The sequence below is a fragment of the Hippocampus zosterae genome, chromosome 7, assembly GCF_025434085.1.
Source record: "Hippocampus zosterae strain Florida chromosome 7, ASM2543408v3, whole genome shotgun sequence".
Classification (NCBI taxonomy): domain Eukaryota; kingdom Metazoa; phylum Chordata; class Actinopteri; order Syngnathiformes; family Syngnathidae; genus Hippocampus; species Hippocampus zosterae.
In genome coordinates, this window is record NC_067457.1 from 21,662,955 (window position 1) to 21,683,646 (window position 20,692).

The 20,692-nt window shown below is 41.4% G+C and overlaps 4 protein-coding genes and 1 long non-coding RNA gene across 7 annotated transcripts; 3 read left to right on the top strand and 2 right to left on the bottom strand.

Annotated features, from left to right (window-relative positions):
• The first annotated feature begins 316 nt into the window (after positions 1 to 316).
• Positions 317 to 16,433, top strand: LOC127605063 (uncharacterized). The gene is made up of 4 exons (XR_007963443.1): positions 317 to 416; positions 1,347 to 1,457; positions 1,776 to 4,298; positions 16,421 to 16,433. It is a non-coding gene; the product is annotated as an uncharacterized LOC127605063 (long non-coding RNA).
• On the bottom strand, positions 3,601 to 5,614 carry LOC127605036 (gastrula zinc finger protein XlCGF17.1-like). Its single transcript, XM_052072606.1, has 2 exons — positions 5,464 to 5,614; positions 3,601 to 5,163 (listed from the first exon to the last, which is right to left on the bottom strand). The coding sequence occupies exons 1-2, from the start codon at positions 5,564 to 5,566 to the stop codon at positions 4,097 to 4,099; spliced, it is 1,170 nt and encodes a 389-aa protein (XP_051928566.1). The 5' UTR covers positions 5,567 to 5,614; the 3' UTR covers positions 3,601 to 4,096.
• clic1 (chloride intracellular channel 1) lies at positions 5,550 to 11,186 on the top strand. The gene is made up of 8 exons (XM_052072612.1): positions 5,550 to 5,634; positions 6,417 to 6,547; positions 6,809 to 6,859; positions 7,401 to 7,510; positions 7,651 to 7,776; positions 7,870 to 7,976; positions 8,057 to 8,238; positions 8,355 to 11,186. The coding sequence occupies exons 1-8, from the start codon at positions 5,565 to 5,567 to the stop codon at positions 8,514 to 8,516; spliced, it is 939 nt and encodes a 312-aa protein (XP_051928572.1). The 5' UTR covers positions 5,550 to 5,564; the 3' UTR covers positions 8,517 to 11,186.
• Positions 11,547 to 14,682, bottom strand: lypc (ly6 domain containing, pigment cell). 2 transcript variants are annotated; one of them, XM_052072642.1, is made up of 4 exons: positions 14,664 to 14,682; positions 13,558 to 13,703; positions 12,905 to 13,024; positions 11,547 to 12,138 (listed from the first exon to the last, which is right to left on the bottom strand). In XM_052072642.1, exons 2-4 carry the CDS (start codon positions 13,610 to 13,612, stop codon positions 11,927 to 11,929), a joined length of 387 nt encoding a protein of 128 aa, XP_051928602.1. In that variant the 5' UTR covers positions 13,613 to 13,703; positions 14,664 to 14,682; the 3' UTR covers positions 11,547 to 11,926. The 2 variants fall into 2 exon arrangements, with proteins under 2 accessions (XP_051928602.1, XP_051928601.1); XM_052072641.1 differs by lacking the exon at positions 14,664 to 14,682 and having other exon boundaries at positions 13,558 to 13,954.
• Positions 16,434 to 16,454: 21 nt separating the features above from the next.
• Positions 16,455 to 20,382, top strand: ddah2 (dimethylarginine dimethylaminohydrolase 2). 2 transcript variants are annotated; one of them, XM_052072619.1, is made up of 7 exons: positions 16,455 to 16,680; positions 17,126 to 17,168; positions 17,247 to 17,570; positions 18,681 to 18,869; positions 19,472 to 19,591; positions 19,780 to 19,923; positions 20,009 to 20,382. In XM_052072619.1, the coding sequence occupies exons 3-7, from the start codon at positions 17,271 to 17,273 to the stop codon at positions 20,126 to 20,128; spliced, it is 873 nt and encodes a 290-aa protein (XP_051928579.1). In that variant the 5' UTR covers positions 16,455 to 16,680; positions 17,126 to 17,168; positions 17,247 to 17,270; the 3' UTR covers positions 20,129 to 20,382. The 2 variants fall into 2 exon arrangements, with proteins under 2 accessions (XP_051928579.1, XP_051928578.1); XM_052072618.1 differs by having other exon boundaries at positions 16,458 to 16,680; positions 17,126 to 17,570.
• The last annotated feature ends 310 nt before the right edge of the window (positions 20,383 to 20,692 follow it).

The following is a 20,692-nucleotide window of genomic DNA, read 5'->3' on the forward strand; positions in this document are numbered from 1 at the left end:
GGATCTAAAAGAAGATCAACGCCAAGATATTCTCAAAACCGGCTTCCAGCATGAGGTCAGGAAAAAAAAACTGCTTACCAGTTTTTAATATAAGGCTGCTAATTTAATGACAAACGCACCACTTGGAGAAAGTGCAAATTAAAGAGAAAAACGACTTGACCTCTTGCATCTTTCATTTTCATCCTCGATTCAATTCCCGATAAACTGTATAACTGAACTGAAACGAAAACCTGAAGGGTCAGTTTTTTTGTTGTCATTCGTTTGTCTATTGGCTGACAATCTTGCCCAAAGAGTATTTAAAGACACCCACTGGCTTCATCAAAAGCATTACAGCATCTACCAATCTGCCAATCACGGGAATATGATGAACAACGTTTGGAAAACTGCAGTTCTCCTGGCTACGACCGTAGCAGTTGGTAAGATGATCGGAACGATAAAAAAAAAACGTGGCTTTTTATTTCTTTATATTTTTTTAAATGATATAATTGCAGAATGAATGTAATATCACTTTATATCAAAAATCTGATTTGCGTGAGTGCTTCAGACTTGCAATTGAATATGAAGTTTATTTCTTTTCATTACTGCACAACTATTCCCATTGCGATAAAAAAATGTTTCAACGGCAGGTCAAATGCTAAAAGCCGACGTGGGTTTTAATTGGAAACCTTTTTACCAGATGCATGAAAGGGTTAAAATACCTTAAGACTGTAAATGTTGATTAAAAAAATGATGCATGTATTCGTACGTTCGTTATATTCCGATGTATTTATTTCCCAAAAAACAATTTTGTTCTGACTTTTTTTTTGGACAATGGACGAAACAGCCCAAAACATTTCAAACCCTTTCCAAAGGATCTGGTGGATTTTTCGATTAGAACTTGAGATATGGATAATAAATGGAAGGCTCATTACTAGTAATTCATTATTTGAGTAACAACCGCACAATTTGACGAGACCTAATGGTCCTCAAGCCTTTGGACCAATTCAATATAATGTTACCTCTTACTGCTGCAAAACATTGAATTAAATCCGGGTTTTTGGCATCCGAGATAATGGACAGACTTGTGAGTGTAGGAGAGGCTAGCATGCGTCGCCCTTCCATGTTCTCCATCTGCTTGTGCGGGTACTAAGTATTAGTCCTCATCTAAAATTCTTATTTTTGGCATCGTTTCCCCCCACTTGACTGTTTAAGACGATCTGACAAATGTAAATAGAAGACAAAGACAAATCGGAGACAACGATATTAAGTGAGTTTTGCTTTATAAGTCATTAGTCAGGTCTGGGAGGGGACAGACGATTGTGTCTTGACCAAATTTTCTTTGTCTTTTTCGTTTTTTCTTTGAATAGCACACTGCTTGACCTGCCTCAGATGCCCCGTCAGCACAGGGGACCTATGTAATTTGGCAGAAGACGTCGAATGTCCTAATCCAACTGACCAATGCTTCCGTGGATCTGTCGGTAAAGAGACTTGCCCTTATTTTTTTTAGCTGGCCGCACAACTACGGGTTCCCGTGTTTGTGGAGTGTATTTTGCGCAAGACAGCTAACTAGCTGAAGCTAAAATGTATTAACATGTGAAATCTCAATGGTAGCTTTTATAAATGGAGTCGATTGCTTCTGATCAATCAAAACTAAATATTATCTTTGTAGAGACAGAATATTTGATAGCTGGTGATGGATTCTGAATTTTCTAACACCTCAATAAGGTTAGAGGCAAAATCTAGTGTCGAAGCTCAATCGCTGACATTGATTTATTGTTATGGGATGCCTTTTCCAGCTTTTGGTCCTGACTCGGACACCTGCTTACTCGTCACCGGCTGCCTGCCAGAGAGCCTGTGCGGGCAAGCGCTGACTAGTGAGCAACTCGCAGATGGGCAGCTCGGAGTTGAGTTCTCGGCCGAATTAGAGTGTTGCAACACCGACCGATGCAACGGTGCCACGTCCGTCAAGCTCTCCTTCGCAATGGCCATCTCTGCCATCATTTTTTCACTCTGGTTCATGTAGGACCTGGGAGTAATTTGATGAGTTTTTACAGAAGAAACCAAATCTTGCTTCATTGCACTTTTGGCCTGGTATGAGGGAGAAAATCAAGCAGTGGTTCTGGTGAGTCGGGACCAAAATTTAACACGTATTTGTATTCTGATTTATTCAAGACAGGAATGACGCGTACAAAGTACCCACATAAAACATACAAGAATAGGTAAGCTTTAGAAAATGTTACTGGCTCATGCTATAGTCACTAGCTACTCTGTATACAAATACAGTATAGCTCAGCTTTTGGCCAAGCGGGCATCATAGCTAGCCATATGCTTTTGGCACTATGTCAAACAAACAAATTTGAAAAAAAAAATGTTACATATGGTATTTTGAGAGACTATTTTTAAATTTTTAAAAAATTGCTCTTAACTTCTTTAGAATGTGTCACGGATTTGCAACAATAGGAAGATGCGGGTCCCCGAGTAACAACGGGTGAGAACCACTGAAATAACGTAGTTGTCCTTCGCTCTATTGCGGTTCCCTTTTAAGGCTTCACTTCAAAATATATTACGGATTATGTGCTATTATTTTTTTCTGCACGGACTGTTACTGAAGCCTCATTTAGCAATAGGCGCAAGATAGGAGGAAATCAAAGAGGGCATAAAAGACAGAGAATGTCCACCATTTGGGATTATTTTACACGTAATAACATTAGCTAAAGGGCAACGTGCCGATGGCAAAGTACAATACAATACAATACATGCTGATTTATATAGTAGAACTGGCTTTTGTTACACAACTCCACATCTACAGTCAACATTGCTAGCCAATTTAGCATAGCCTACCATAGCTAGTTAGAATGAAATGCAGTCCCTCTGCAGGTGTTTAGGCTACAGGGAGGAAGAGACAAAGCCGCTTGTACAGTTTTGATTGCTTTATTGACCAAACAGTGACAAAATACAGGAAACACAAGCTAATTTCTTTGACGACCGGCCAATGGCCTCAACAAACGCCATCCCTCAACACGCAGAGTGACTGGTTTAGCTATTTGACAGTCAACCATCTCTACATTCTCAGTTGCTGATGTTTACAATACTCAACAGGCCTGGCCTGGCTTTAAAAGGCACAGTGACTGGTTTAGCTAGCTAACAGTCAACCATCTCTAAATTCTCAGTTGCTGATGTTTACAATACTCAACAGGCCTGGCCCGCCTTTAAAAGGCACACATGCATTCAACATCACAGATACTAAAGTGTAGATGACAAGGATGGTGACACCAGGTGGACAAAAATAATAGCCTCGCATGCATATATTCTGGTATTATGCGCAAGATTTAATGTGCTTAAAAGTAATAAAATAAATATTTGGGTCGCTCTTTGCGGGGTTCATGTATTGTAGGAGCAATCTGAAATTACCGTACCTGCAGTTTCTAATTCAAGAATCAAGGGTTTGGGAAGATGCTTTGTCAAAGTCTACATTTACATCTGATTTTGCCAAAAGGTAAAAAAAGTACAAGCATGAATAAAACATTTAGTATGATTAGTGGTGAGTGAAGTCCACTATGTCTAAATATATGAAATGCTACGATTCGTACTCTGCTTCTCTGTGTGGAGTGCACAAAAATGTACAACTGAGTGTATGGAATTCCTTGTCCCGCAATAAGCTTAATAAATGAAGCTATCATGTCAAAAAAATAGAGTAGAATGGGAGTCTTTTATTCCAGTCAACACCACCCTCTAGTGTACGTATGAGGTAAATAAACTTTGTAAAAAAGCTGTTCTTGGTGCAAAAAATATTTCAAAACTGAGCAACCACCAATAATTCCTGAAGAAAGACCAGCGTTGGTCTTCCTTTATGAATGAGATCCCCATTAATGAAACAAAAACGTCTCACTCCGGAACAAAAAGCAAACAAAGCAAAACAGGAACAAAAAATAAACAGTGTGGTACTGAACATCTTCATTTGTTGAATTTGCGGCATTAGAATGCCATTTACCAAAATAAAAAAAGCTATTTCAAACAAAAACATCATGTTTTAGTTCACAATTTATTTGATATTCCCTTGACAGTCCCTTGGGAAGCTTTTACAATTCCACAGTTAGAGTATTGCACAGGATTGCCGTCAAACAATTGTTGTCCCTTTGTTGTGCGTACGTGCGTGCACAGCCAAACTTTCCCGGTGAGCGTAACTTCGACCACAAATTGAACAACAATAGGGTTTTTCCCCCGTGTGTATTCTCATGTGTCTAACCATATCGGACTTTTGAGTGAAAGCTTTAGCACAAACTGAACAACTAAAAGGCTTTTCGCCTGTGTGTATTCGCGTGTGTTTAATCATATTTGCCCTTTGAATGAATGTTTTACTGCAAATTGAGCAACTGAAAGGCTTTTCTCCTGTGTGTATTCTCACATGTATGACCATATCCGACTTAACAGAGAACATTTTACCGCAAACTGAGCAACGAAAGGGTTTTTCCCCGGTGTGCGTTCTCATGTGCGCTACCAAACTTTCCTTATGAGAGAATTGTTTATTACACAGTGAGCAACCGAAAGGTTTTTCTCCCGTGTGTACTCTCATGTGTGACTTCACCGAGTCCTTTCGAGAGAATTTTTTACCACAAGTTGAGCAACTAAAGGGTTTTTCTCCCATGTGTGTTCTTGTGTGTTTTGCCATGTTTTCCTTTTGAAAGAACGTTTTACCGCAAACTGAGCAACAGAAGGTTTTCTCTCCCGTGTGTATTTTCATGTGTTTTACCAGGTTGGACTTTTTGGTGGCTTTTTTACCACAAACTGAGCAGCTGAAATGTTGTTTACGTGCACACGTTCTCCTGCGTGTTGGAGAAGTTTTCTTGTTCATAGTCGTGTCCTTTTCAGAGCTTTTCAACAGTTTGGTATGAACTCGACAGTCAGTGTCGCTCCTTGAAGGTTCTTCTATGTCGTCGCTGCCTGACAGTGGAGCTAAGAGGTCGTCTGATGGCTCTCCTCCACGATTTGGACTGTGAAGATGAAGCTGCGGCATCTGGGGTAGTTTGTCGTCTTCGTCCTTCACGACGACGATGATCAGTGGCAACTCGCTGATGTCTTCCTCTTCCTCTTTAATATGGAGGCGCTCTGCATCCACCCGTTCCAAACTGCGACTCCCACACATAAGGGGAAGCTCTTCTTGATGACCAGTCACCCGATGGACGTCTGCAGTCCATGACCAATACAAACATAGTTTAGAAGACAGTGGTTCGTTATGATATGATAGATAGTCTCCAAGGGTTTGATGAAATATAAGGCAGTCAGTGTAACTTGCTATTTATTAGAAAGAAATAACAAATCACAACAAATGTGCAGCAGATCAAACTTATAGTGACAAATGAAGAATGAAATTGGATGTAAATTTAAATACACAATTTGATTGAATTTGTCTTCCAATTAATTCCCGTTTCATTTATTTTTCAAAAGTTAATAGATTATTTTTAAGCAAACCGGAAGTTGACTAACCTTGTTTCCGTGTTTGGTCACGTGACGTTCGAGCTATAACGGGCTGTAGTGGTCGCTCAGTCTCCTCTCTCACTCGACAAAGTTGCTCCTCGCCCGACGCCATGATTCTTTTCGGAAATCGCGGAGATTTCGACGCTAGACGCAAGAAGTCTCTCCCTTTTACCAACCCTGGTAACGTTTTTTTCCTCACTCTCGTCCTCTCGTCTCTCCGCCTCTTTGCTTACGTCTATATGTCTTCTTCTTTTCCGTCGTCTTCTCGTACTTGTGGTTCGCAGCCTTAAGTTGCATTACCGCCACCTTTTGTGCCGGAGTTTCGGTCAGCACAATTAAGTCACTGACTACGAGACAACCATATTGAGGGGGGGGGGGCATTACATTCACAGAAACTAAATCGAAAAATGAGTGCAGTGTTTGAAAATTGAATTATTGTTACATGTTAAATGTTATTTAATAGTCGAGTCGGTCAAATACAATATGTAGTGCAATTTGTCTGCCGTTAAAATACACATCACAACATTTTTTAGGCCCATGAAGGTGGACGATAACAAACTCACTCGCTTATATTCTTTATCCTCTATGAAAAAATAGTAATATAACCGCAGCATATTGATGATATTGACATGTTTGGGGGGTGATGCGGAACGGATTAATGGTGTTTTCAGTCATTTAAATCTGTAAAAAAATAAATATACTGTAAGTTGAGATATTTCACCTTTAAAATGGACAACATGGGAGTAACATCTGATAAGGCCTCAACAGAGGTCAGAAAACAAAGTCGAGCTCAATTCAATTGCTCTAAATATACATTTCAATTCCCTTCCATTTCTTAAATACTATGTTTCCTTGTTTAATATGCATGAAATTCCCGAGGCGTGACAAAACTGGCTTCTATAAATAACTACATTCCAGTCCTTTGAGTGTTTCTGTGACTTTTTTTCCCCTTGCACTGTGAGTTTGCCGAGGCCGGTGGCCTCCAGGAAATGGCGACGCAATGCGTGTGCGCTGCCCGCAGCGAGGAAGCACCACTGGGAGGAGAAACTTGCAAACAGCAACAGGCGTCAGCAGCTTCGAGCAGCACTTGAAGGTAAGCGAACACTCGCGGAAATACAATCTAAATCACCACAAAAAGTCGTAAGAGACCGAGACGTTCGTGGTTTGATACGTCCGACAGTTTGTGAACTTGTTTTATTGTTATTTCTCGTTGTTCGGTGACCGTTTTAATGTCTGTGCGTTTGTTAGCGGAAGATGGGCTTGGCTCTCCTCCGGTTTCGAAATCCTTCTCGTCCGGTTTTGCGGTGTCACTTGGCTGACGAGTTAAAACATTTTTAGACGTTCTCTTCGGCAGGAAAGAAAGATGAGCGACCCCAATGCGCCCAAAGTCGAACTTTTTGTCAAGGTAAGAACGAGACTTTTTTTTTTTCGTTACTGGCACACACACCGTGACGTGGGCTCCCCCCCCCCCCCCACGTCAGGTTGAAACTGCGCGACGGAGATTCATTTAGTGAATTATGAAATATTATGTTCTATCGTTAAGCATACATGAGGCAGTCGTGGGTCAGTGTCAGTCAGAAAGCCTGTGTTGACTTACTAGCTGTATAAACCGCTAATCTTATTAGAAGCACATTAACATAAGACCTGAATCTATATTTAGTCCCGAAGCCTGCTGGCCACACAGAGTATTCACATATTTCTGTTTTTCATGAAAGAGTTCAACACTCATATGTTCTGCACTAGTTTCCATAATGATTCCTCTGTGTGATCATGTGCTACACCCTCTACTTTTTTTTCTCTCCTCAAACTCTCCATGGAAGAAAGATGCTGTTGTTTGAACTTCAATAATGTTGCCACTTCAACTTCTATTCCAATTCAGGGTGATATTTAAAATGTGAGATGCTTTTGTGGGATGCTGAATGCAACATTTCCGTTTTGTCTTGCAGGCAGGGAGTGACGGCCAAAGTATCGGCAACTGTCCCTTCTCCCAGCGTCTCTTCATGGTGCTGTGGCTTAAAGGTGTCACCTTTGATGTTACCACAGTGGACATGAAGAGGTGGGAACCTCCGATTTGATGCGCCACAATACCGCTCATTGACATAGCTCGGGATTTTAAAGCAGACCGACTTTCAATCCAAAAGAAAAAAAAATCTCTATTTATCATTTCTTCTCTTTCTTCTTCCCATCCACTGAAAGGAAGCCGGACATTTTGAACGACCTGGCTCCCGGTGCCCAGCCGCCCTTTCTGTTGTACGGCAAAGAGGTGAAAACTGACACCAACAAGATCGAGGAGTTCCTGGAGGAAAATCTCTGCCCCCCAAAGTAGTCGACCGCATTCATCCATTTTGCCATTCTTTTCTTTTAATGAGGTTCCGTACTTTGCACTGAATAACGAGGGTTCTCTCTGCTATTCAGGTACCCTCGTCTGGCAGCGCGTAACCCAGAGTCAAACACAGCAGGCATGGATGTCTTCTCCAAGTTCTCGGCTTATATCAAAAACTCCAACCCTCTGACCAACGAAAGTGAGTCAGAAACAATTCGCGAGGCACTTTTTTTCGGGCGGGGCTGTTTAATGAAACATCTTTTTGACTTGTGTGCTCAGATCTCGAGAAAGGACTTCTGAAAGCTCTGAAGAAACTCGACGACTACCTCGGCTCCCCCCTTCCTGACGAAATTGACCAAAATAGCACCGATGATGTCACTTCCTCATCCCGCCCCTTCCTCGACGGCCAAGACCTTACGCTCGCCGACTGCAATTTGCTTCCAAAGCTCCACATTGTCAAGGTCATGAAGCTTTTCTCTCTTTTGCTGCCTTTATTGGGCATAATTTCCATTTAGTACTTTTGAGTCAAATTGGACACCACACACACAGCTAAAGTGTTTTATTCTTTTCATTTTAGGTTGTGTGTTTACGGTACCGAAAATTCTCCATCCCTCAGTCTCTGTCCAACCTGTGGAGGTACCTGAACGCAGCATACGCCCGGGACGAGTTTGCCTCCACCTGCCCGATCGATGATGAGATCCACTTGGCTTATGCTTCTGTGGCGAAAGTTCTCAAGTAGGCTTGGGGGGGGGGGGTGGTTCAGATTCATCCTAAATTCAATAAGTGGAAGAATATATACAAGTGTACAAACAAGCAAAACAACAGCACATATGTTATATAATTGGGGTCGTTTGTTTTTTTTTTTTTTTTTTTTGTCCCGTCACGAAATACAGTGAACCTCCTCTTATCACTGGGGACAAAATCATTTTCGTAGTGTTACCGCTCCCACCACCTATCAAAACTTTTTTTTAAAATAACTGAATTACACTTTCTAAAGTATTCCTTTGTGCCTCTTTTCACTCTTGTCCAGAAATTGGGGACTATCATAAAACATCACTCTGAGAGAGAGAGAGAGAGAAAAAAAAAGATGGGAGAAGCGTGCTTGCTTCGAGCTGTTTATATGTCACACTCAGTTACGTTTACTGAACAAGTGACACGAAACAAAAAACGTTCAACCGAACCAGGTCATTAAAAAGCTAGCTTCATGCTATCATTTAATGTGAAAGACTTTTGATGGCCTTTGATGAACTAATGGAAATTAGCATCGATGTTAACTCATTCCCTCCCAAAGACGTTTTTAAACGTCTTTTCAGACTTGGTCCAGAATTGGCTGGTACTGAATGAGTTAACACTAAAAATACTCGCACCCACATATCCTCAAGTAGTAGAGTTTAATTAAAACCTCAGTGGTGCCCAGTCATGTTGCGGAAAGAACGCAACTTAAAATTCAGCCCTATCTGTAGACTGTAAAAATCCATTAAGAAAAAAAATGGCTACAAAATCCAGATTATAGCAGCGATGCAAAAGATGACTCGTGATGCGATGGGGGTTCACTGTACACAATTTGTTTGTACCTTTGGGAGATTTTACAGCCACAAAGCTGCCAAGTCAGATGAAACCTTCTACATTTATTTAGCTTCAATGTCAGTCTTATTTTATTGAGTCCATGATTCAACAACACGGGGCCAAAGTATTTCACGTTCCTCTATTACTCCCCGATGCGGCAAGTACTGTCAAACTTTAAAAGTAAAAGCATTTTTGGTCGTTGTAGCACACAATAACTCGGAAGTGGGAGGCGGGGCGGGGGAGGTGGGTGTTGTTGCACAGATGCAGAGACAGGAAGCCATTTCAAGAGTTTGAATCTATTGAAATGGTTTCCTTTTCAGCAGCTGTGAATGACTGCTGTAATCCGCTGGCGAGGAGCTACATTTCAATCCATCGTTCATGTATGAAGGACTGTTTTTGTAGAATGTTTAAAAAAAAGTTTTGCACAAATTTCTTTGGGAGTATCGATGCGCGCAAGTAAATTTGGTGTATTTCTTTCAGGGGGGAAAAAAAAGAGAGTAGGGCACACTTCAACCGTGAATTAATCAAATAATATGATTGATGAAATATTTGTTCACACGCTTTTGGCGAGCCGACTGAACGCAGCTGACAAAAGGAAGCGATTTCAGGGCGTGTAGTTCTTAGTCAGCAGCAGCACAAATGTTGCATAATCCTATTCAACTGCTCATACAATGCGGGCGTGACACAGCATTCATCATAGCATGATTCTAAATTAGAAATGGATCTTGCAACTTTTCTCCGGAGCGTGTTCATTTTTCTTGGGTGTGGCCCCCCCCCCCCCCAATCTTCCGTCATATGAATTGAGTTTAGCACTTAGCGCTGTGCTGCAAATGTTATGTGCATGTCACAAGTTGCTCAGACAAAAGCGGGGGGCAACAGGAAGTTGATGATGCTGCGACTAAAAATAATAGCGGGGTAGTTTTCGGTCTGGTTTTAAGATAAGCTTGAAGAAATATGCACTCGCGTGAATGAAGGATCCACATTTAGGGCAGTGAAGGAAAACATTGAAAAAGGGACTTGAAGTCAATTTACTGTTTGTTTCCCTCCTGTTTAGCTCGCTCAGGTAGGGGGGTAAAAAAATGCTGACTGGGATCATTTAGTTCGTTGTGTGTTAGCACTTACAGTGACTTGAGAGTTAACTAAACTCGATATAATGATGGCGATACGGCTTCATGAGCTGGAGCTGCAGCTTTTTTTCTTCGCTGGCCCCGTGCTTCATGAAACTGTCGGCTAAAGGAATTCAAATTTCATTAAACGAAAGTTCACGTCTTAGCCTCATGTTGACCAGATGAAAGGTTAATTCAAGAAGAAAATTCAAACCACCTAAGTGCAATTTCAGAATAAAAATGTTTGTTTTTTTTGTACAGTGCTTTTGACATTTTTTCCTGTTTTGCTGCACGACTGCTATTTGGAGGAGTGGCCCTTTCTTTCTACCGAAGTGAAAATACTTTTTTTTTTGTTGACTGAACTGTTTCCTTAATGAATCAATTAAAGGGACAGTGTCTTAAATATTTTCACAATCTCGTTTTAAGTTTCTTTATGTACTGTAGAGTTAAATACAGTTTCAGGGACCGAACTCAATAAAATGTTTTTTTGTTTCTTTGTTTGTTTTACACCTTCTTGTTTCTTAATACATTGCATGTTGCTTTGTTTTTTTAATGACACTTTTTAACATTTCGGCTAGTTACTTTCCAACGTAGACCTTTTTTTTTTGTGTTAACAACATTTAGTTCACAGAAAAGTGGCCATGAAACAAATCTATTGAAATAATTGGCAGACAAAAGTCCAAAGGCACATTTCATCAGTGCATTTTTTTCAGAATAAAGTTTTCTTTTGAAACGGGCAGCGTCTCCAGTCTCTGCATATGCTACGATCTACTGTTTTGCATGTTCATGGTCACTTGGCATAGGAACTTTATTTTTGTTAACGGTTAATGCAGACTTGTTGTTTGATCAGGAGTAGCACATCTGCCTAGGGACAATTTAGAGTGTTCATTCAGCCTGCCATGAATGTTTTTGGAACGTGGGGGGAAAGAGAAAACCCACACAGGCCCGGGGAGAACATGCAAACTCCACATGGGAAGGCCAGAGCCGGAATTGAACCCACGACCTTTGCACTGTGAGGTTGACGCGCTAACCGCTGGACCACCGGGCCGCCCTCCTATGTTATTACATTCCAAAATACAAAAAAAAAAGATTATACATTTCAAGAACCGTACAAATGTACATTTTCAAGTGGAGCAACTGAACTTTGGCTTCCACATCTCAAAGGCCTATTTCAATGCAGGCGGCGCGATAAGATACAAGGATAGTACAGTAATGACAATAATAATTTATAATCAGTTTATTTCAACACGATTTTTTTTCCACGATTCAAATTCGTTTTTTTTCTTCACACCCGTGGTAGTTTGGCACTTGTTAAAAATAATCGCACTGATGTTGATTTTTAAAGCTCGCGGACCCCATTAAGAAGAACCACTGGGTTGGGGGGTGCAATGTAGTTTAGTAGCCTTGAAGTCATTCTTAAATTATTTGGCTGACACGGGGCAGAGAGTGACATGTCACGTCGCGTCCGTGGGAGCTTTCAGGCGAGCAAGAGGCTCAGCGCAGGGAGCAGGCAGAGTGCCGCTCCTCTCCACTTGGCGGCATCGAGCGCCGACGCCCCGTTACACAGGTCTGTATTGCAGCACACGTTGGTGTAGTTGAAATAAAGGCCGCTGGTGTATTTCTGCCCGCTCACACCACATTGAGAAGGAACAGCGCAGCTTTTTTCGTACAAGGTGATCTGAAGTGCACCTAGAGATGAAGAAGTGGAAAATGTAAATGTCTGTTATCCATCTGCATAGAAATTCATGCTTAATGTTAGCAGGGTAGAATATCACAATCACTTTTTCCTGAGGGGAAAATGAATTTTGAAAATAAGTAAATTGGAGGGCGGCCTGGTCGTCCAGTGGTTAGCGCGTCGACTTTACAGTGCAGAGTTACCGGGTTCAATTCCAACTCCGGCCTCCCTGTGTGGAGTTTGCATGTTCTCCCCGGGCCTGCGTGAGTTTTCTCCGGGTACTCTGGTTTCCTCCCACGTTCCAAAAACATGCGTGGCAGGCCGATTGAACACTCTAAATTGTCCCTAGGTGTGAATGTGAGCGTGGATGGTTGTTCGTCTCTGTGTGCCCTGCGATTGGCTGGCAACCGATTCAGGGTGTCCCCCACCTACAGCCCGAAGACAGCTGGGATAGGGTCCTGCACCCCCCGTGACCCTAGTGAGGATCAAGCGGTTTGGAAAATGTATGTAAGTAAATTGGAAGTTTCTCATGTTAGATTTTTTTTTTTTTTTAATCTGTCAGGTTCCACTTTTAACTTGTGCTCTTGGCTCCTCCACTCATTGGAAGCATTTAGATTATACTCACTGGGCCACATCTTTGAATCGAAAGTCAACGCTGAGCACAGCAGAACAATAGAGTCAATGTTTTCCAATGCGGCGCATCGGAGGCGTGACACGAATCTTTTGTCTTGGCCATATGTGCAACAATGGGGCCACAGTTTGACACACAAAATACGTCACCTCGTGTTGCTGTTGCGACGCTGGACAGGCAGCGATGTCCATCCGCGCAATGCTCGGGAAACTTCAGGCAGTCCATCGGAGAAATGGCAGGAAACACGCACGTATAACACGTCAAACAAGCTGAAACAGAACACAATCTGAATTCTCTCTTTTTTTTATTTATTTTAGCAAAGGAAACGTATCATCGTTCATTTACAGATTTAAAAAAACTGTTGGGGAACATATAGATCGTTTGCATTGGCCAATCATGAATTGTAGCGGAGGACGTATCTGCAAAGCAATAAAGCGATAGATTGGTAGAAATAGCTCAGATGTTCTAGTAGGCTTTTCCTGACCTTTTGTTTTTTGTTTTTATTCCTAGGGAAAGCCTGTAGGTTTTGTGCAAATACAGATTGCTATCTGGAACTGTTTATAAGTCAGTCCACCTTGACTAAGGTCCCAGTGCCACCATCATGGTATGGTCTCTTTTTTGTTTGTTTTGCGGCAAACATCCATTCAGAAAGTTCAAGTAAAAAAGAAATATATATATATATATATATATATATATATATATATATATATATATATATATATATATATATATATATACTCTAACAGTCACAATCAGAGAAAAGTCCAGTGCAAAGTTAAATTTTTAATACAATTATACTTACTTGCCAAAGGAAGACAACACAGTAGCAAGAGAAGCTGCGAGGCAGAGGCAAACATGATGTTTCCTTCCACTCCAACGCGTAGCTCTCGAGTCTCGCGTCAAACTTCTGCAACTCTCCGAAATTGTTTCTAATTCAATTTGCCGTTTCTGCTGAAGTGCACACCCTCCCTATTCGTATTCTGCCTCCCCGAACTCCCCCATCCGCTTCTTGGAGTCTAACGGCTTCTCAGAGACGTTTGTGACGTTTCATCAACTGTTATAATTATTAAATAACGACACAAATAAAAACATATCGAATGTGATCGATGATTTGAAAATGTGCGACTTTGCCCCGAACTTGATGAGGAGGTGATGGGAGCGGGTGGCCGCTGAGCTCAAACTCAAACTCAGAAGCATCAACTACAGCCAATTGAACTGCTGTGCGATACGTCAGCGCATCCGCCATATTGGATGTGTCAGATTTGCCTGGGAAACGAATACAAATCCGCAGACTAGTGAGAGCGTACAACGTTTGCAAAATTAACACTTCTCATTCACACCTTAAAAACAAGCAACAAAACAACATATGCACTTTGGAATTCGATGTTGATGAATGTTTACTCCGATATAGATTATTGTCGCCGATCTCCTAGAAACTGTCGGGAATTGTGCATTGTGGGAAATTTCGCACCCAAAATTTCAAGATTGTTGGAATATGCAAATTCTGCCTGATTACGGTCTTTGTGCACATCCTACATACAGCTCCAACTTTTGTTTCACTTTTTAAGGCATATTTAATTTAAGTTGGACTCAGTTTCGGGGTATCTGGCTTTGGAGGTCACCCTGTGCCTAAAGTAGATTCTCGTTAGAAAAGTTAATGTGAAACCTCATTGCGAAGTCCCACATAAAATACTAAATTACCGAATGCAACACTGTTCCCCAGAGTAAAAAATAGATGCACCGCACAAACATTCCATTCATCCCCAATGTCAAATATTATTTGGGATTCTGCAAATGATTCTTTGACATGGTCTCAAGCGTCACCACGTAAAAAGAATTATAACTATATCGGAGTACTTGGTGTGTCATTTACACAAGCATGCAAACAAAGACTGGAGAGAGTAAGACCTGAGAGAGTCAGAAGATAGGAACGTCTAGTTTAACCGAATTATCCTTGAGTTGTAATGGGAGACGTGAGGAAAACAAGTTGGACGGTCTGCTGACTGGAGGTCTTGTGATGGTACCAGTCAAGTGGCTCAGACTGGATAAGCTGTTTACCAGTTAATTAGAGAGAATCACAGGATAACATCATGTTTAGTGTAAAGATTCACATGATTAGTTAACAGATTAATTTTTTTTGCATTAGAAGTTGTTTCTCTTGTCGCAGCTGTAGCAGCAGTAGTTCTTCACATTGTATATTTTATTGTATTCCGTTTGATACATATAATGATGGATTTATTTTATTATTACCTTTTAAAAGAATATGTCATCTTTTTTCCCTATCGAATTGAAATGAAATAGTTAATGCATTGGAAAAATACAATTTGACTGGCTCCTAGTGTAGGACAACAAAAATGCAAAGGAATTCAATTGTACGGTCATAGATGTTCATCATCACAAGTATCATTTGAACTGTCATGCAAGCACAACAAGAATTTAGCCGCGGGATAATAAAAAGAAGCAAAAACTTAATTAATTTCAGTAAAAGAGCCACACAAGGAAGAGGCAACAGGAAGTAGTTTTCAGAGCAGCACTGCCACCCTGTGGGGTTTCAAAGTATTGCTATTTCATGTGACTATGCCAAAGGGCACATGGCAATGTATTTTGCAAAGCGAGAATTTAATGTGAAATTTTTGATGAAGACTGATGTTTGTATTTAATTGTAACTGTAAACAGATGTGCAAGCGCTAAATTCAGACTTGCCTCTACACTGTAAAAATCGATTTAAAATACACAAGGCTAACACTGGCCCCAGATCGTCTTATTTACTGAAGGAACACCACCAGTGTTGTTCATGTGTTTACATGAATATTTGGCTACCGGATCTTAGCGGACAGATGGTGTTCTTTAATCCTGTCTGTGCCCTCGACTTGCCATCTTTCTTCTAACCCCCCCTCCCCCACCCCACCCCAACTCACTCATTCCTCCTCTGTTATTCCACTACTTTATCTGCCCAGATATTTTGTTTTTGTCCCACTTCATCACTGATTTATGTCTTGCGCCGTCCCTGGACTTGACTGTTACTCAGACAGACAGGAAGGAATGTTGTACTGCTGCATAAATCATAAAAAGTAGTACCATTCGCTCCGTCACGACTGTGCAAATGTAATTACTAACAAGAAATTGTAAATCAGTTCATGTCTTTGTTTTTAAACACGACACAGAACAATGCTTTCACCACACAGCTTGTCAGAGTGCAACGCGTTTATCCAATAGTTCAGCACCATTTGACCCATTTGGGAAAAGCTTAAAAGATTAATTTTTGTCATGTCAAGGACAAAAACAGACAACCACTCCAAATAAACAGGCGTATCAGGCTGTTGACTAAATAGATTTTTGGAATAGCTGACAACATGGAACAAACAAGCAAAAACACATTCAAGAATTGTATTTGTTTAAAAATTGACTTTATTGATGCATTGAAACGAACGTCACACAAATAACTAGTTAAGTTCACTCTTTCACAATTTTCATATATAGATAACTAATTGAATAATAATCAAAAATATTAGCCTCCACTCCCTTGTGCTTGTTGAGGATGTTCAATTGATTTGAAATCAATCATAATTGTCTCTGGGTAATTGGCGGCACAGCAATCCAACAAACCGGAAATGAGACGTCAAATAAGCACATCTCATCATTAGCTCGACGGAGATGGCGTTCAGATGTGTTTAATCACACGTCTTAAAGTCACTTTCGTCACAGCGAGACGCGGCAAATTCGTCGCATTTCAACTCATCCGAAAATCTGAGTCTGTGAAGCGGAAACATTTCGTTTTATTTTGAAACGCATACTGGGAGGTAGCACGGTTCAACACAACTGTGGGCGTGAGGACGTGAGTGAAAAGCAGGATAACGGGAAACGTCCCTGTTTAGGAAATACATCAAACAGTTGCGAACGTGTCTCGCCTCCACGCTTTGAAGTGGTAAGTATGTTTACTTTCATATTTTTCTTAGCCCCCCCCCCCTGTAGTTTCTTATAGGATGTTTTAAAGCTTACAATGTGAAAGGGTAAGAGTTGGGCGTTGCACAATTTAGATTGCAGATTGTCTGCACTCTGCACCGGTGTGCTAAAACTAAAACCACAACGTCTCGTTAATGGCTAAAACTGGTCTTTCGATTGTTTTAGTTCAACCTGTGGAATCCCTTGAACCACTTGTTTGATCACCACTGAGATTTAGAGTGGAAACACTTTCGAAAATGTATACTACATACTTTTGGACGATGATGCTGCATTTGTTTTTGCAGTCGTATTTTGAGTAAAAGAGTTTTAAATGGGTCAGTAATTCTCATATAATCCACATGGCCCATGACTTTTTATTTCTAATCCTGTTGTCTTTGCCTGATTAAACTTGATATCTGTTTCCATAGGTGGGGAACATCTGCTTCTTTTTGTAAGAATGCACAGTAGGAGGTAGAGTGTGTCTCAATTTCACTCCAACTCCCAACACGACAGTGAAGAAGTTGTTCCCCCTTTTGGTATTTTGTCAAGATACCCCTACTCCGCTCCAGAGAGATGGCAAACATGTGCCCTTACGGCCAGTTCACCCACGCAGTGGTGCGAGGCATCCCAGAGACCTTTGGGAAGATGGTGGGTGACAACGGCGAGAACAAGGAAGTTTCAGTGGACTTGGCCAAGGCCCAGCGTCAGTTCGGCTGCCTGACGGGGGCGCTGAGGCAGAAGGTGGGCCTGCAGCTGATCGAGATCCCTCCCGATCCGGAGCTGCCGATGAGCTGGAAGATAGAGGACGTGGCGGTGATCCAAGGTGACACGGCGCTCATCACCAGGCCCTTCAGACAGCAAAGGCGCAGCGAGGTAAATGCGCAACACCAACATTCTCATCAATGTTTTTATTTATTTCATTTCCTTTTGACAGGCCAGCATGTCGCTTATCTCTTTGTCAAATTCTTATCTTCTTGTTCTGTCTTTTTCCCCCCACAAGTCTTGGGATTTATTGGGATAACCAGAGACCTTGGGGATTGTATTTTGTGCTTTGCCATGTGAAACTATGTGTTGGTATGACAAAAAAAAATAGTCCTTGGATCTTTGTATCACTGAATTTTGAGGAAAGTACAATTCCTTGAACCCATGAAAACTCAACTTTATATATAACTTGAAAGGACAACGAAAAAATAAATTAGTAAGAAATTAAGAATTATGTTACAATAATAGCATTTTTAAAAAATTGCTAATCCAAAATTGGCTGTTCCTTTGCATCGTGGCCACTTGGGGGCAGTGTGGTGCCGTGCATGCATGGTGTACACTGAAGGAGATAAGAAGAAAGTTGCGATTGAACTTTATTTATACAACTCATTTCTCACAGATTGGGAGGAAATGTGTGCCATTGAGTACTGTATTATGGTAACTGTGTGTGTGCATTTCCACAACGTTTGTGTACAAATACTCTTTATTTTAAGGAATAGCACTTTTACAAAAAAAAGCATAAAGCACACTCAGGGACGGCAGAATCACATCCACACACTTGCCACACAAAAATAGTGCATTCAGGGCACCTTCACAACGTCCGGAATTTATAAAAGCAACACACAGTTCTGCACATTGTTTTTTCCCCCCCTACTATATTGCTTTAAAAATCGAGAGAAGCCAAAATTGAAGTAATAATTACATTTTGATTAGTTTGGACAGACCTAGTCTTCAATAAAAAGGCAATGACATTTTTCCATAAGCGACGCACACGTAGGATTTAAATAAATAAATACATACATACATACATACATACATACAAATTTGAATTTGATTGACCAAGTTTGAAATGAAACCTCAACTCATTTCAACATAGTTCCTTGGCAACAAATGTGTCCAGATGGCAACAAAGCACTAGTTTGGGCTTAATCAATCGACTTAATCAGAGTAACAAATAATTGTACTTTTTTTTACCTCCCTCGACTAACTGTTCTTGCACAGGTGGAGGCGGTGCGCAGGGTGATGTCCGAGCTCAACCTGACCGTGGTGGAGATGGGCGGGGCACCGGGGGACTGTGATGGGGCCACGCTGGAAGGCAGCGACGTCCTCTTTACAGGGAGGGAGTTCTTCGTTGGAATCTCTTCCCACACCAATCACAAGGGAGCAGAGGTGCTGGCGGACACGTTTCGGGTGAGAGAGCGGAAAAGCCGTGGCTGACTGATGACCGTGACGAATCAGTCAGTTGGGTTTTATTAGCGAGCTGCCAGAGTGAGCAGGTGGCACTGTGTGTACTGTTACATTTGGGGAATTGGAGTGGAAGCGGTGATGAATGCGCTTGTCTTTTTGGTCGAAAACAAGAGGCCATTAGGACTGTATGTCACATAGCCACCCTTCATTTTAGATATTGATTCCCTCTTAAGTGCTTTTTACACGTGAGTGTTCGAGAGGGATTATTAGGGGTTAACATTACATTTCAAAATTATCCCAGGCGGTGTTCTCCATGATTCTATGAGACATAATTGCATTTCCCAGGTGTATATCACCATATTAAAATTTTGTGGACAATGTAATTTTATTTTGGCAGTAGAATTATTTTGAATGGCTTTTAGGTTCACTGCAATGTTTAATGATTTTGTTAACGATGTGCTCACTGGCTAAATTGGGGCCCGAAGGAAAAATTCATTTGCCGACGCCATTTCATTTTCACTTCAACCCAAGTCCGCAATGCTAACGTTTGTAAAATCCTTCTAGGACGCATTCACAAAATGTTTTTCCGCTGCGATGTTGTTCAGGATTTTTCCGTGTCCACCGTGCCAGTCTGCGGTGGGATTCGACTGAAAAACATCTGCTCCATGGGAGGCGCCAATACCATCGTCATCAGCAACAGCGAAGGGGCCAAGAAGACTCTGCGGGTGGGTGTGTTTTGTCAATGCTGCACTTTTTGAGGCCCCAACAAACTACCAAAGGTTGGAGTACAGTATTGATTTTTCATCATGTTCATTTACGTTGGTGGTCAAGATGCTGCTCCGTATCTTACTGAAATCTTTCCAATGTTTGCAAGTTTTCTTCAAATTTAAATTCAATATTTGTACGTGTCCAGATGGTGGAACAGCTGACAGACCACCACTACGAAGTTCTGACTGTGCCCGAGCAATCTGCAGCAAACTGCATCTACATAAAGGGGCCATCCAAGAGGGACTTCCTGATCCACAGGCCAGCGGATGAATGCCCTGACAGTGTGGTTGTAAGTCCACCCCCAAAAATTCTTTAAAAAAAAAAACTCTACTTCCTGTGGCCATAATCCAGTTATTCTTGGTGCTTGTGTCCAGGCATTCCAGAAGCTGCAGGACTACACCTTCTTGCCTACGGCCTGCAGCGAAGCCGCCAAACTCGGAGCCTCTCTGTCCTCGCTTTGCCTCCTCATCAATAAGAAGCACACATATTTCTGACTGTCGATGCAAAACCGATCACGGTGGGAGGAGGGGGTCTCTTCACAGCATGTTACTGGGCAAAAATCCTCATTGTTGGAGGAAACGGTGAGTAAGAGTTATTAGTAGTGCACCTTTCGTTCCAAGTCAACTTGCATCAGTCGGGTTAGAACGCCGCACCTTTTAATGTCACGATTTCTGGTCCTGTTAGTTCAGACGTTTCACCAGTGCCCACTTTTTGTCAACTTTTTTTGATTAAAAGAAACTCAACATTTTGCGCTTTGCGGTGTTGTTGGACTGCATCACGTGTTTTAATGCTGCGTTTGTGTTTAAAACCTGAGCCAATTTGAAAAATCTTAACAGCACACAACCCAAAAAGACTTCATTTACCATTTACTGACAAATGTATTTATTCTGTTAAGATTTTGCAAGAAACATTAACTTCGGCCCAATTCTCGTGGAGCCTTTGCGTGTACATTTAATTTGGCTCAATTTTACGTGTATTTCCACCCGACTTTGCCCTTTGTTGTTCTTGATACAACTGAAGTATCACATTTAAATTAAGCCGGAAACTTTCTGTAGGTC